Source organism: Petromyzon marinus, chromosome 63 (assembly GCF_048934315.1).
Source record: "Petromyzon marinus isolate PM22_M1 ecotype Great Lakes invasive population chromosome 63, UKy_Petmar_22M1.pri1.0, whole genome shotgun sequence".
In the NCBI taxonomy this organism is placed as follows: domain Eukaryota; kingdom Metazoa; phylum Chordata; class Hyperoartia; order Petromyzontiformes; family Petromyzontidae; genus Petromyzon; species Petromyzon marinus.
Window position 1 is genome coordinate 5,211,581 of NC_133729.1, and position 15,297 is coordinate 5,226,877.

General features: G+C 47.8%; 1 protein-coding gene across 2 annotated transcripts; it reads left to right on the forward strand.

The window, feature by feature from the left end:
• The first annotated feature begins 343 nt into the window (after positions 1 to 343).
• On the forward strand, positions 344 to 11,398 carry LOC116956143 (ras-related protein Rab-2A-like). 2 transcript variants are annotated; one of them, XM_032977619.2, is made up of 9 exons: positions 344 to 551; positions 2,557 to 2,628; positions 3,814 to 3,881; positions 4,972 to 5,054; positions 7,427 to 7,519; positions 9,591 to 9,702; positions 10,204 to 10,272; positions 11,154 to 11,290; positions 11,333 to 11,398. In XM_032977619.2, the coding sequence occupies exons 1-8, from the start codon at positions 506 to 508 to the stop codon at positions 11,247 to 11,249; spliced, it is 639 nt and encodes a 212-aa protein (XP_032833510.1). In that variant the 5' UTR covers positions 344 to 505; the 3' UTR covers positions 11,250 to 11,290; positions 11,333 to 11,398. The 2 variants fall into 2 exon arrangements, with proteins under 2 accessions (XP_032833510.1, XP_075909995.1); XM_076053880.1 differs by lacking the exon at positions 11,333 to 11,398 and having other exon boundaries at positions 11,154 to 11,325.
• The last annotated feature ends 3,899 nt before the right edge of the window (positions 11,399 to 15,297 follow it).

Below are 15,297 nucleotides of genomic sequence, written 5' to 3' on the forward strand. Positions count from 1 at the left end.
AACGGCGTTTCCCATTGGCTGAAACGGGCACGGGAGAACGGGGAGCGGTATCGGGGGAGGGGTTATGGGGGGCGGTGTCGTCCTATGCGCATGCGCAAGTAGGGGAGGGGTCTCAGGAGGACGGCTAGGGCGGGGCGGTGTTGTCCTATACGCATGCGCAGTAAGAGAGGGGTGACGGGAGAGGGGTTAGGGGGGGCGGTGTCGTCCCATGCGCATGCGTACTAGGGGAGGGGTGTCGGGAGGGGGGTGAGGGGGGGGCTGGTGTCGTACTATGCGCATGCGCAGTAGGGGAGGGGTTTCGGGAAGGGGTTGGGGGGGGGGCGATGTCGTCCCATGCGCATGCGCAGTGAGTAGCGGGTGACGCGACAGCTCTAGCCGGGTTTGTGTGAGCCCTGTGTGATAATCCTTTTCCAGTTCATTTTTTTTAAAGTTTCGTTCAGTTGAGTTTTACGTATATTCTTGTTTCGTCCGTTGTACCGTGAGTTTTTTTTGCGGCCGAGCCGAGATGTCATACGCCTATCTCTTCAAATACATCATCATCGGCGACACGGGTGAGGCCCGGTCCGGGAAGGCCTCACTCAGGCCCGCGGGTCGCTCTCTGCGTGCGCCAGCAGTGATAACGCGTCTCGCACAATCAGCATCGTTAAATACTAACGGAGCCCTTATAACTACAAATACACAGCGTGTCGTGTCAACGGTGGTTGTCGTACGCTCTGTAAGTAGTTAGTCGTAATGACCCGTAATGTGCCGATCAACCGCTCCGATCTGCTCAGAGGAAGGGTGAAATACCGAAGTCGTCTATTATGTATTTGCTCGTCTTTAAGGCCACTGCCATTGACGAATTCGTTGAGTTTTTTTGCGTGTTGATTATAATGGAAAGTATAACTTTAAAATGTGTAGCAATGATAGTAATTGTTACGATGGTGGTCATTTTTTTTGGTTTTGCTCAATTATATTGACGCTACTAGGCAAAATACACCTGGCATAGTAATAATGAGTTGTAATAACGTATGCGGTAATGTTTCAAATAATGACGGTAGTTAGGATAGTTATACTACGTACAGTAATAATAATCCTATAAATCATTGAGGTAGGAATAGGCGTTATTACAGTAATCGTCTTGAGCACTTTAAAAAAAACAATCTATAATCTAATTTTACCTAATTTTGCTTGTACAGTATATGTATTGAATCAATGCTGCAGAAATTTTAATTGTGCACGCACTACAAGGCTGTGGCTGCGTTTACATTTTATGTGGAGAGACGGGTAATTGAATGAGACATTGTCTAATTGTTGATGTTGTTTATTTCCTTTGCAACTATGCAAATTATTACTGTGTACGAGTAATGTAGTTGTAATCTTGGCTTAAAGCTTAATATAGTTGTGATAACCTAGCTGTGTTATATGTAGTTAAAATCGTGATGGTAGTAGGTACTCGCACAATATTGTAGGAATGAGGTACAGTGGTGTGGTAATAGCGTATATAAATGCAGCTACAATCTATGTAATAGTTACGATGACAATAACGACAACATTGTACAATTCGAACTCATGAATATGATCATTCGATAAACGTGGTGATGACAGTAATAGTGCTGCTATGATTATAGTTGTACTGTTGTCATCGGGCCCAGCAGTGCTCTTTAGTGGGAGGAGAGAGCTCGGCTCGGTCTGAAGGTCAGACTAAATATCTCTTTTTGGGCGTCGCTCTGAGATCATCATCCTTCTGGAGTAAATAATATATATACACGAGTGCCAGATCGTAGAAAGGCAACTTTCACTGTTAATGAGTGAATTGGGCCCCGCCATACGAATATGGAATTTGCACTTCTGTATCAGTGCCCTCGACAGAGATGAATACCGCCCCCGTTGCTCGTTGGTGAACAGGGAGGTGATTTGGCTAAGATCGGGGGCTTTGCCCTTTTAAAACAAACAAGATAGGCATATGCATGGATTCTGGAATGCAACACACACAACAACCCACTCGTATAACCCATGTACACACAACCCACACTACACACGCATATTACCCACGCACACATATAACCCACACACAGATCCCACATACACAGAGAACATACACAGAACCCATACCACACACATAGAACCCTCACCACAAACACACAAACCCACACCACTCACATGGAACCCGCACACACACAACCCTGCCACACACAACCCTGCCACGCATAACCCACACAAACCACACACTGAACCTACACCAAACACACAACCCACATAGAGCCTACACCACTCATACATAGAATGCACATCTATAGAACTCGCACCACATACAGAACCCACACCAAACCTACACCACACACAGAATACACACACACACACAACCCACACCACACACATCTCCAGAACCTCACCACACACACACAGAGCCCACACCGAACCTATAACACACAGAGCACACAGAAAAAACGTAGAAATTTATGAGATGGTGATAATTTTGCGAGCAGCGGCTTTATTATGGCTGATGGTGGTAAAGATGATGGGAGCCATGCTGACAGCCCTCTTGTCTCCCACCTGCCCGAAACGCACGTGCAGGTGTGGGGAAGTCGTGCCTGCTGCTGCAGTTCACAGACAAGCGCTTCCAGCCCGTGCACGACCTCACCATAGGTGCGTCTGCCCGTCCCCATCTCGCCGTAACTCAACCACCTGTCCATGCCATGAGTTCCGTGTCTGAGCAACTTGCATTGCCTGATCAGCTATGGGGGGTGATTTTCAGTTTATGAAAATTGTTGTAATGCTGCCTGTGTATGGTTGTTTGATTTGTTGTAGTGTTCTATGTGAGCGTGCTGATACGAGTTTGTGTGCTTCTATCTGAGTTGGCTTCCCTGTGCCTGTGAAAATGCATGTTTATTCTCTGCTCTGTGTGAATGTTCTTTCGTGTGTGTGAGATTGTGATTGTGTTCTTCGTTGGGAGCAGTGTTTAGTGCACAGTGCGAAGTGCACAGTAGTGGTACATTACAGGTGGTCGGAAGTGGATTCCCGCTCCCGGCCAACGTCAGCGGCCAATATCTGAACGAGTCTCCTTGGTAGACTCAGCCTTAAATGAGTACCTGGTGCAGTGTGTGAACATCAACACAGGGTAAACAAAGGCGTCCAGGCGTGGTACCGGCCACACCACCCCTTCATAGATGCGCCGTGCCGGCCTTTCATAGATGCTCACTAATAGCGAGCACTTGCCTGAGAAGCCTGTGTCGGCAATACGGAGGATCTTTGTCTTGTTATTTGTGTTGGTGTGCTCTTCTGTGTCTGAACTTCTTTGTGTAAACATGCACCTGTGTGTGTTCGCTCTGCTTTTTTATTGTAGTGCATCTGTGAGCGTGCAAATGCTAACATTGGTTTTATTGAAGGATTTATCCGTAGATCACACAAGTAGATGATATAGCATGGCCACCGTGGCAGCTTATCAAGGAATATTTTGTTAAAGAAGGGCAGCATGGTACGTTTGAAATAGAATTTCATTGTGGAAAAAAAAAATAGCAAGTACATACACTCAGCTTTCTGCCCATGGTGGGCACTGCCCATGGTGTACACGAGTGGCATTTGCCACCCCAGGTGATACCGATCATCCCCCTTTTGCTCATGACCTCATCTGAACCAGTCCTGTGCCTCCCCGAGGTTTACTGAGGCTTACATAAGCATCGGTTGTGTTGTGTCAATATCAGCACTGGTGCACAGTGCTATCCACAGCACCACCTCATGCACCGTGCCATTCTGCATAGGTGCTCACTAGCAGCACTTGCACCCGTGGGGTTTGCAAGGCTGAATGGGGGAATACTTTCTATTTGTTCACAGGAGTCGAGTTTGGTGCACGGATGATCAACATTGATGGGAAGCAGGTGAAGCTACAAATATGGGACACGGTACGTGGCGCCAGCTGTTACTCGCTGCACAACTGCGGTAGGGACAGAATATGGGGTCGGACCCATTGGCCTGGGCAGCAGAGGCATGTGGAGTGGATGTGGTCCGAGTGTATGTGTGTTGAAATTCTTTCTCACCGTACCTCGCCAACCATGCTAATCAAGAGGTGCGGGGGAAGGACAACAAACTGAACACAAAAAGCAGTTTTAAAGAAATGAGTTTTCAATATAGTTTTAAAAGTGCAGAGGTCCAGTGGCTTTCTAATATTAAAAGGAAGAGCATTCCGGACGGTTGCAGAAGCGAATCTGAAAGCGCCTTCCGCTATGGACAACAACATACAACTTAATAGTATGGTTCACAAAACGCTAGTTTGAGAGTTTTTAGTTATATATTTGCGTGAACATAAATGGCACAGAGCTGCATGTTTTGAACAGTAGGGAACAAAGTGGGCTATAGCAGAGCAGCATGTGTTCACGGTGAAAAGGTGATTGCAGATGCTGGAGGCTCCCATATTGAAAATTCACATACATAATTAAAAACTCACAAACTCTGTGGTTTGCGAACTATAATTTCAAGTTGTATGCGTGTTACCGTAGCACATATGTATGAACACTAGTTTCTGTTTCTGCAGACTCTGTAAATGCAGCCACATCTGAAAGAACAGTAATCATTAGATTAAACAATAAACTAAACTATTTTTATTTTCCAAGTAAGGCCCACTGAGCTATATTGCAAATTTTTCAGCCGCGACCTGGCCATCACAAATGATAGCTCAACTAATTTAGCTTACGTGACACGTTTCTGAATATGGAGGGAAAAATCGGAGGACCTGGAGAAAAATCCATGCTGCCACGGGATGAACGCGCAAACTCCAAATATACAGGCGTCAGAGTCGGAATCTAACCCACTACCTCCTGTATACCAGGCGAGGCAGTTAACATCTCGCCACCATGGCGCCCCTAACACGGCACGCCTACGCGAAACCATGACATACCACCTCGACATTTGGTTACGAGGAAAAGCGGTTTGAGCGCTGTTAAGTGATCACCTGTCGAGGACGAGCCGTGTGACCCCCACGTGTGCCGCGTGTAGGCGGGGCAGGAATCGTTCCGCTCCATCACGCGCTCCTACTACCGCGGTGCCGCCGGTGCCCTCCTGGTCTACGACATCACCAGGTGATCGCGGCCCCCGATGCCCCGGGTCACACACCAATGCCATTTCAGCGCGATAGTCCCCGGCGCCGCAGTCACTGCAAGCAGTTACGGCGACTTGGTATAGCAGTGGTGTGGCGTCACGTCTGGCCAATGAAAACTAGAGTTTGTTGAACAGCGTGTTTAATGGACAATGATTAATGAGCGAGTGGGCATTAGTCTGCCAGAAGGCTCTTTTTAAGGAGGGTCCTTCCAAGTTTTTTCGCAGTAGGTGGCGACGTTGCTACGTACATTCCCAGAGTTTGTGGAACAGTGTGTTTAATGGACAATGATTAATGAGCGAGTGGGCATTAGTCTGCCAGAAGGCTCTTTTTAAGGAGGGTCCTTCCAAGTTTTTTCGCAGTAGGTGGCGACGTTGCTACGTACATTCCCAGAGTTTGTGGAACAGTGTGTTTAATGGACAATGATTAATGAGCGAGTGGGCATTAGTCTGCCAGAAGGCTCTTTTTAAGGAGGGTCCTTCCAAGTTTTTTCGCAGTAGGTGGCGACGTTGCTACGTACATTCCCAGTAATTTGCAGCGTCATTTTTCTCATATGAACCATGACGCCGTAATAGGATGGCCTGCTCATTTATGATGACAATGCTGGATGTCTAACTTACACTTTGAAGCGGACGGTGTGTATGTTTACGGTTAATGCACTGGCATTAATAACTAAGGTGCACCTGCGGGATTGAAACCGCAAACCTCTGCAACAAGCGACAGAGGCGCTACTGCTAGGCCATGTCGCTGCCCCAAAGCAGTGAGTCGATTTATCCGGTACTGGTCATGACATGATTCGCTGAACGGACTGCTTCATGATCGACACAAGTGTTGTGTGCACTGAAGCCCACGTATAAAATACTCATTGACGGAGTTGGCCAAAGGTCCAAATATATAACCACAAGTCGGGCTCTTCAGCCAGTGGACACATGGGCCACATCTGGCCCATGACGGCTGTTCGAGTGGCCTGCCAAGCTGTGACCTGCCGAGAGATGTGGCTTACTTTGAGATCAAACGATACGGATTTCTGAGATGAATCGGACTCGAGAGGACCATGCCAGGTTTCAGTTTGATGTTATTTTGGTTAACCCGGTTTGAACTTAATAGACCAGGATAATCTGTTAGACCTGAGTCATAAAAAATGACGAAAGAAATACAAGTACAACAATGAAGCAAATATAAATCAGGGCAAGAACGCCCACATTACAGAAGACATTTTTAGAAGTGCGCAAACATAAGCATAATTTTGATTTAAAGCTTTTGTGGCTGCAGGGATTCATATTCTTGGTTATTTCGGTAAAGTCACGTAGAAGGGAAACAATAAAATAATTAAAATATATATGATTTTATTGTTTCCCTTCTGCGTGACTTTACCGAAAGAACCAAGAATATAAGCATAATTATTAATACATTTCCAGAAGCAAAACTTGGTTCAGGATAAATTATTGTTATCAACCATGCATGGTAAAATTACAGAAACATCGAACATAGACTAAGGGTGACAATTGCAACAGTTTTTAAATGGTCGAGGACTGCGTCAAATAATAACTGCAAAGTGAGATAATCTCTAATGAAATCGACAGCTCGGCATCAAAATTGTCATGCCGTCACGTCTAGAGCGCGGAGCCTAGGGCAGTCGTAAAGCTGCCTCTCGTTTTATGTGGGTGGTTGTGTTCTTGAAAAACGGCACGTAACTCAAAAACGGCGTGAATTAAGCGTTATCTTCCCATAAGAAATGAAGAGAAATGGTTGGAGTTATGGAGAGCATGCTATCAAAGCTCATTCTTACGTCTACATATTTCACCGGTTACAGTACATATTACGTTCACAATACTACCATACACGTATTGAAGATAGTAACAACAGATTTAAAGAATTTAAAAAAAGAATAAGATTTTTAACACGTGTATGAGATGCTTGAGTGTGGTGTACTGGGGCTGGTGGATAGGAGTGGAGAGTGGCGCGTGGGGAGATGCTGATGCTGCCCGTGCTTGTGGTTGTCAGTACTGTGCCTTAGGTATCGCTCATGAACTTTGCTGCCTGGCTAACGGTAGTACATGCATAGCAAAATGAGTGTAAGTTAATCTAACGCGCTATTTAAAAATCGCGTTATGTAAATCGCGCGTAAAATTCCAGGCAACTATTGCCTTTTGTAATTTGATTGTAAATGCCATCCCAAGTGTCCACTAGGGGATGCAGTGATCACATTTATCCATAGTTTGGGTGCCGTGTATTTTTTTGGCGATAGTGATTGTTTGGTGAACAAATGCCGGTGGTAGTGGTAACTGCTCCGTTGTTGCGTCCGCAAACCTCCTCTGCCCCCGCCCCCCCCCCCCACCGCACTACTGATGTCAGGAGAGACACGTTCAACCACCTAACCACGTGGCTGGAGGACGCGCGCCAGCACTCGAGCTCCAACATGATCATCATGCTCATCGGCAACAAGAGGTGCAGCCACTGCATTTGTCACGGAGGGGAAAGGCAGAACAGGTGCAGGGATAGAGTAAGGAAGGAAGGAAGGAAAGAACGAGGGGAGAGGTGGGACGGGGGGGAGAGATTGAGAGGAGAAATAAGAGAGATGGGATGAGAGGTGAGCGAGGCTGGCAAGAGAGGAAGGAGGAGATGGGCAGAAACGGAGGGATATGTATGTTGAACTTCTTTCACAGCTTATGTAGCCGGCCGTGCTAATCGGAAGTGCAGGGAAAGTACAACAAACTAAACACTAAAAGCAATTTTAAAGAAATGAGTTCATGAGATAGGGTGAGAGATGGAGTGTGAGGTTAAAACAGGAAACTGAGGGAGAGGAGAGACAGAGGAAGGGGGGGGGGAGAGGGATATATTAGAGACATAGGTATACACGAAGTCGAATTAGAAGAGGGATAGACGGAGGAGAAGAGACCAGGAGAGGCTGAGAAAGAGATGTGAGAGAGCGTGATGAACAGGGATAGACGGACAAGTAGAGTAAGAGACACATATCCGGAAACAGATACAGGGGGAGTGATGGAGAGGGAGATTGAGATATTCGGAGACTTACAGATAAAGAAAACACAATATAATAATTTACATCGTTGTGTAGAATAGAAGTCACAAAATAAATACGAAGGTAATATACCTTCTTCCCATGTCTGTTTTATCCATTGTTTCGTGTACTATACAGTTGTGCATTGAACTAGCCGCCATGCCTAACAGAGATGGTCCTAGATTATGTCTGGCCTTCACCAGTATTGTTCCAAGCAAGCCCGACTCGTGGTAAGACACTGAATTTCTAAAACGGCGCAGCATTTACATGCGTCAAACCAATACCGCTGAAATTGGGAATCCGCAGAGGGAAGGTCGTATGGCTAATGGACAGATATACGTGAAGGAGCTGGGTCTATTAGAGGTGGAGGAGACGATCAGTGATGGTTCCCCCCCCCCACACACCATGTGATCTACGTGAAGGAGCTGGGTCTATTAGAGGTGGAGGAGACGATCAGTGATGGTTCCCCCCCACACACCATGTGATCTACGTGAAGAAGCTGGGTCTATTAGAGGTGGAGGAGACGATCAGTGATGGTTCCCCCCCACACACCATGTGATCCACGTGAAGGAGCTGGGTCTATTAGAGGTGGAGGAGACGATCAGTGATGGTTCCCCCCCCCCCCACACACCATGTGATCCACGTGAAGGAGCTGGGTCTATTAGAGGTGGAGGAGACGATCAGTGATGGTTCCCCCCCCCACACACCATGTGATCCACGTGAAGGAGCTGGGTCTATTAGAGGTGGAGGAGACGATCAGTGATGGTTCCCCCCCCCCCCACACACCATGTGATCCACGTGAAGGAGCTGGGTCTATTAGAGGTGGAGGAGACGATCAGTGATGGTTCCCCCCCCCCACACATCATGTGATCTATGTGAAGGAGCTGGGTCTATTAGAGGTGGAGGAGACGATCAGTGATGGTTCCCCCCCACACACCATGTGATCCACGTGAAGGAGCTGGGTCTATTAGAGGTGGAGGAGACGATCAGTGATGGTTCCCCCCCCCACACACCATGTGATCCACGTGAAGGAGCTGGGTCTATTAGAGGTGGAGGAGACGATCAGTGATGGTTCCCCCCCCCACACACCATGTGATCCACGTGAAGGAGCTGGGTCTATTAGAGGTGGAGGAGACGATCAGTGATGGTTCCCCCCCCCACACACCATGTGATCTACGTGAAGGAGCTGGGTCTATTAGAGGTGGAGGAGACGATCAGTGATGGTTCCCCCCCCCCCACACCATGTGATCCACGTGAAGGAGCTGGGTCTATTAGAGGTGGAGGAGACGATCAGTGATGGTCCCCCCCCCCACACCATGTGATCCACGTGAAGGAGCTGGGTCTATTAGAGGTGGAGGAGACGATCAGTGATGGTTCCCCCCCCCACACCATGTGATCCACGTGAAGGAGCTGGGTCTATTAGAGGTGGAGGAGACGATCAGTGATGGTTTCCCACCCCCGCCCCCCCCCGCCCCCCCCCGCCCCCCACAATGCGCGCAGTGACCTGGAGTCCCGGCGCGACGTGAAGCGCGAGGAGGGGGAGGCGTTTGCACGCGAGCACGGCCTTGTGTTCATGGAGACGTCCGCCAAGACTGCGGCCAACGTCGAGGAGGTGAGGGCGCCGGCGTCATCCGGGGGACCAAGTCGCGAGAACTCCCCCTTGCAGTCGCCTCACAAAGAGGCCTCTTTCAGACGAGGCGCAACAACACCTCGTCGCCGCTGTCCCTTGCGACGTGCGCCACTGCCCGACTCGCCGCGGGGGACCCTTAGCGACACGACCCCACCCTACGATTAGCCGGCGCCAAAATGTGCCAAGGGAGTTAATTGGCCGTAAACAACTTAGTATGTAGGGGACCGCAGAGTTTGGGGAGTTGTTGGCATGAGCTCACCGCGCGGCTGCTGGCTCTCATCGCTTGTTTTGTGGTTCCTGCTCGCGCCCCCGAGCCGTTCTGTCTTTTGAGAGTGAGCGAATACTGTGCGGCCCGTTACACTGGTTGACGTTAGTTTCAGCGATGCCTTCTAAAGGCGTTGCTTACGATTGGCGTGTTTTAATGTTTGCGTGCCGTTGATTCAAATGAATTCTTATTCTGTTTTTAATCTTCCCCCGCCATAGGCCTTCATCAATACAGCCAAAGAGATCTACCAGAAAATTCAAGAAGGAGTATTTGACATCAACAATGAGGTGCTTGCCTATGTAACAGCCTTGTACCATTCATAATAAAGGTTTTTGGGTTAAAAATAAATAACGCGATCTAACCCAAAAACCTTTATTATGAATAATATTGGTCGCGAAAGCCTACGTGTTAAACTGAGCCTTGTACCACACTGTAAGCCCACAACTGGCGGCACGTGCATAACATAGCTGCTCACGAGGACGTTTGATTTTGATAGTTAATTTTCTATGCTAAACTAATGACCATTTGCCAAGACTCCATTGAAATTGAGAAAAAAAATTATTCAAACAGAGCTGACAGGGTGGCTTGGAAATGCATGATCAAGTAATCGCATGGCAACCTCAATATAATATTGTATTAACATGTACCGAAACGAATGCAGCACCAACATACTTGATTTCACACAGATTTGTGACGAAGTCCTGTTTCGGTCTTAAACAGAGGCGTAAAGGCGATGTCATCACTGCGAGCCTATCAGGTGCGGTGACCAGAGGGGTGGGCGGGATTAATGTATAATCTTAGTTCTTTCGGTAAAGTCACGTTGAAGGGAAACAACAAAATAATAAAATATATATAAAACAATAAAAAATTCTCACGACGTTTCGACCATAACACAAACACAAACGGTCGTCTTCAGGTGTGTTGGAAGACGACCGTTTTGTGTTATGGTCGAAACGTCGTGAGAATTTTTATTGTTTTATATATATTTTATTATTTTGTTGTTCCCCTTCAACGTGACTTTACCGAAAGAACTAAGAATATGAATTACTGCAGTCACGAAAGCTTCAAATCGGGATTAATGTAGTCAAATAAGCTAGGTCAGTTTGTAAGACTGCACGAGGGGACCCCTGGCTCCGCGTAACTGTGCGTCTGTGTGTTTCCCTGGCAGGCGAACGGCATTAAGATCGGGCCCCAGCACACACCGGTGGGTTCGGCTGCTCCTGGCGCAGCAGGCAGCGCCCAGGGTGGCGTGGGCTGCTGCTAAGGCTCTGCCAGCGCCTCCTGGGAGAGATGATGACGGTAGTGGCGGCGGCGGCGGCGACAGCGGCGGCGATAGCGGCGGCGATAGCGGCGGCGATTGCGGTGTTGGTGGTCACGCGTACGTGTGGTGCTGGAGGTGTGTGGGGGGGGGGGGTGGGTGGGGCCGGAGGGTACTCCAGAGAACGAGAGGCACCCACACAACCGTGGCGGCGATCGGGCACGAGGGGCTGCGCTCACCCTATTTTGCTTTGCGTGATGTCACGGTGCGTGCGTGTGTATGTTACGTGCGTCGTGACAAACCCGTTTCCCTCTCCCCAAACGTCGACCCCACGTGAACCCCGCTTTCCCCCCATACACAGCCCCCACCACACTCGAAACACCGCTGTGCATTCTGCGAGTGCTGGCTGCCCCTCCATCCACTTCCCTCCGTACATCACTCCGCAGCCCAGCTGACATCTCCCTGCCTAAACCTTCGTCCTCTGCCTTCCAACCACACCCCCCCCTCCCCCCCCTCCTCGTCTCCCGTTATCCTGTGACGGGTTTTTGCACTCCGGTTTGAGTTTGTGAAAATGACGGCGCTGCCCTCCCCCCTGTGCGGCTGCGAGTGTCCTCCGTGCGGGGGAGGGGGTCACCTGCAGCTGAGCTGCCCAGGAAGTTGTCGGGTACGGTTGGAGTCTTAAGTAAGGTGGCGGTGATGCATCTGTTTTCTTTTGGCCCATTAGACTGAATGTTGACCACTGCTTGTTTTTTTTGTTGTTGTATTATATACAGATTAAAGACCACGATGCTTTTCGTTAATGATGGTGATTATTATGATTTGTTGACATTGATAATAACGGTGGTAATGTTGGTGATAATTATAATGATGTAACAAGCTTGTTTTTTTTTATGTTTTCGTACATTCCCATGAACTTGTCTGTGCAAAAATGTTGGATTTAGGCTCAAGGTGGCTGGGCTCAAGGTGGCTGGGAGAGTGTGGGGAAGGGTGATTTAAGGAGATGGAGCAAGGTTAGAAATTCCTAAATTCTACGATTTTTGCTTTGCACAGGAATATTTTTGGTGCCATGCAAATGTCTGTCTTTGGCATGGACTTTGTGTTGAGCGAGACATCTGTTCAGATTTTTTTGGTTTAAAACATGGCCCTGTCTTCTCCAAGAGCATCGGTTTGGATCGGGGTTTTTTTTTTGTATCTACGGATTTAAATGTATCCAAACCAAGAGCTCTGGATAGGAGTGGTCGTTAGCGTCGCCAAAAAAAAAAGCATTAATTTCCCCGGGTAACCGACTAAAGCGATGGCTCACGAAACATAAAGTTGTGACCGTGTGTCGCTGCAGTGCTCGCACGTTTTTACATATAAAGGCACTACAGTGGCGATCCCTATGCCCCCAAACTGTAGGCAAGCCCGTATGCGGTGGGATGATAGTGACCGAATGAAGTGTGCCGTCTTGTTATCGCTGCTCACCATTGGGTCTCAAATGCAGCGCTTTCACACGTTTTACACGTGGCACTAGACACTATGTATACGTATGTATGTTGCACTTCTTCCGCACCGTACGTAGCCAACGGTGATAATTGGAGATGCGGTGGATGGACAACAAACAAAACAGTTCTAAAATGTCGTGCTCAAGTTGGCTGAGAGGCATGGGCATTAGGATTTTTTTGCGTGGGATCCCTCTCCGATTTGTGCCCAACTTGTTCCAGCCGCTCCCGTCGTCGGCTCTCTCGGAGACGGTGCAAAGCCGCCTCGTACAGCCCCCAACGTAAACGTCTTGAGATACTCGCAGGCTTGGCTGCTCCTGCACGTCAAGTCGTGGTTGTACCTTGGAATATTCTGCACATGCAATACGGAAGCGACAATACGATGACGGCTAAACAATAACATCAAGTTGAGTTTATTAGCTGGCGTCTGGAATGCAACTGCATCTCAGGACGAGTCGATCCATGCTGGGTGATTGTGGCGGTGACGCAAGAGTTGATGGTGCGTCTCACCTTGTGGCTTCCAGTGGCCGGAACTTTGCCGATAAGTTCCCACCGCGTAGCACACGACACGGTTGTACAGAAGTTAATGTGCATCCTTGCCGAGCACCAAGTTTACGGTGGCTGGAAACATGTAAAGATGAACAAAACATTGAAGGAAGTTCTGTTAACACTTCTCGGTGCCGTAAAACTTTAGGTACGAGCAGGGCGTTGTTGCTGCTGCTGCTGTTACTGGCGGGTGTGCCCCGTGGCTGGATCGTGAAACGAAAAAACTGCATTGCACTGTCCTGCGGTTATCTTTACTCCAATTAAAGTGGGATACTGCACAAATAAAAACTATAACGTTCTTGTTTCTCATTCGCTGCATCCCAACTGCATTCAATTGACGAAGGTAAAGATGTAGAGTCAATATTACCCAGCACTTTTCAAATAAATTTTAGCTTTGCTTTTCATGTAAAAAAAAATGTGGACATTAAAATTTAAAATAATTATAGTTATGAAATAAATTATTTAACTCTGAACAATGGCAAATGTGCACGTTTATTTTTTTTCTCATGCATTTAGGATGCAGAGATGAGGTCGCTATGTTTTGAATGTCATCTGAGCCAATTATTCCTATTCGTAATTCAGAAAACTCAAATCGGCCGTGCACAGGAGAACACCACTTAAGCAGTCCGTGCGGCACATCGCGATAGGATTCACTGTTGGTTGGTTCTGCTGAGAAGTGGCTCTCTGTGTTGTTCACGCTGTGGCGGTCTGCAGGGCAGCCGCAACCTTACCCACATTCACTACACGCGCCCGATTCGACGGTGGTCAAGAGGCGTGTGGGGCGCGTCAAACTCCCGTTATCCGTTTCTAGCGTAATCGTCCCCCCCGAAACCGTTTTGACTTTGAACGAAGCTCGACTTGTGTAATGTTTTATTACGTATCTATCGGTGTATAATTATACATGAGCATACAAGGTGTGACTTGGCGCAACGACCTTTCGTTTGAATCTCCGCGTGGCACCCGGCGGGATGGAGACACGCGCACCGCCGCACGCTGGCTCTTGCACGCGTACTATTAAGTGTGTCCAAAGCTGTATTGTGCAATGTATAAAAATTACACTACCATCACCTACCCCACACTTGCAGTCGCTTTGTCAAAGCCAATGTATCTGCGTGTTTGTGTTTACGTCCGTGGATGGATGTGCGCGTCTTGGTTTGTCTGTATGCGCGTGCGGTAGCAAAGGAACCTGGTGACCTGGGTTCAATTCCCGCTCATGGCCAACACCAGTGACGATTATCTGAACCGGTCCTGGGTCTCCGCTAGTTTCCGATTAAAAAGTTTGCATTTTCGTATATGTTTGGGCAATTTCGGGGTTTAGTTTGCAGTCCTTCCCCCCCCGCACCTCCATTTAGCACGGTTGGCTATGTAAGGTGCGAGAGAAGTTAAACATTTACATGCACGTGAAAATGTAATATTGTAATGCGTCTTCTTTCTGACGAGAAAATAATCCACGGGTCATTACATTTTTTCCACAGGGCACCAGGGGACGTTATGAGACCTCTTTTGCCAGAAACAAGATATAGGAATAGGTTTTACCCTTTTAACTGGCACAAAAAACTGACACCTTTATTCAGGGCATCATGTTTGCAATAACCACAACACAAGCAGTCAAAATGCAAGCAAAAAAGACAACTCTGATAATATGCACTGTCCTTGAATTTGATTGACGCCAAAAGGCCTTTTGGTGTCATCTGGTCCAACACCAGTGGAGACTAGGCTCTAAGAAAAGCCGTCTCGGGTGTGGACCAATCAAATTCAAGGACAGTGCATATTATCAGAGTTCTCTTTTTTGTTTGCATTTTGACTGCTTGTGTTGTGGTTATTGCAAACATGATGCCTGGAATAAAGGTGTCAGTTTTTTGTGCCCGTTAAAAGGGTAAAACCTATTCCTACACCAGGGGACGCTTTTAAACGACAGTGAGGGAAAAAAGTATTTGATCCCCTGCTGATTTTGTACGTTTGCCCACTGACAAAGAAATTATCATTAATTGTTTTTTTCGGTAAAGTCACGTATGTAGGAATACCAT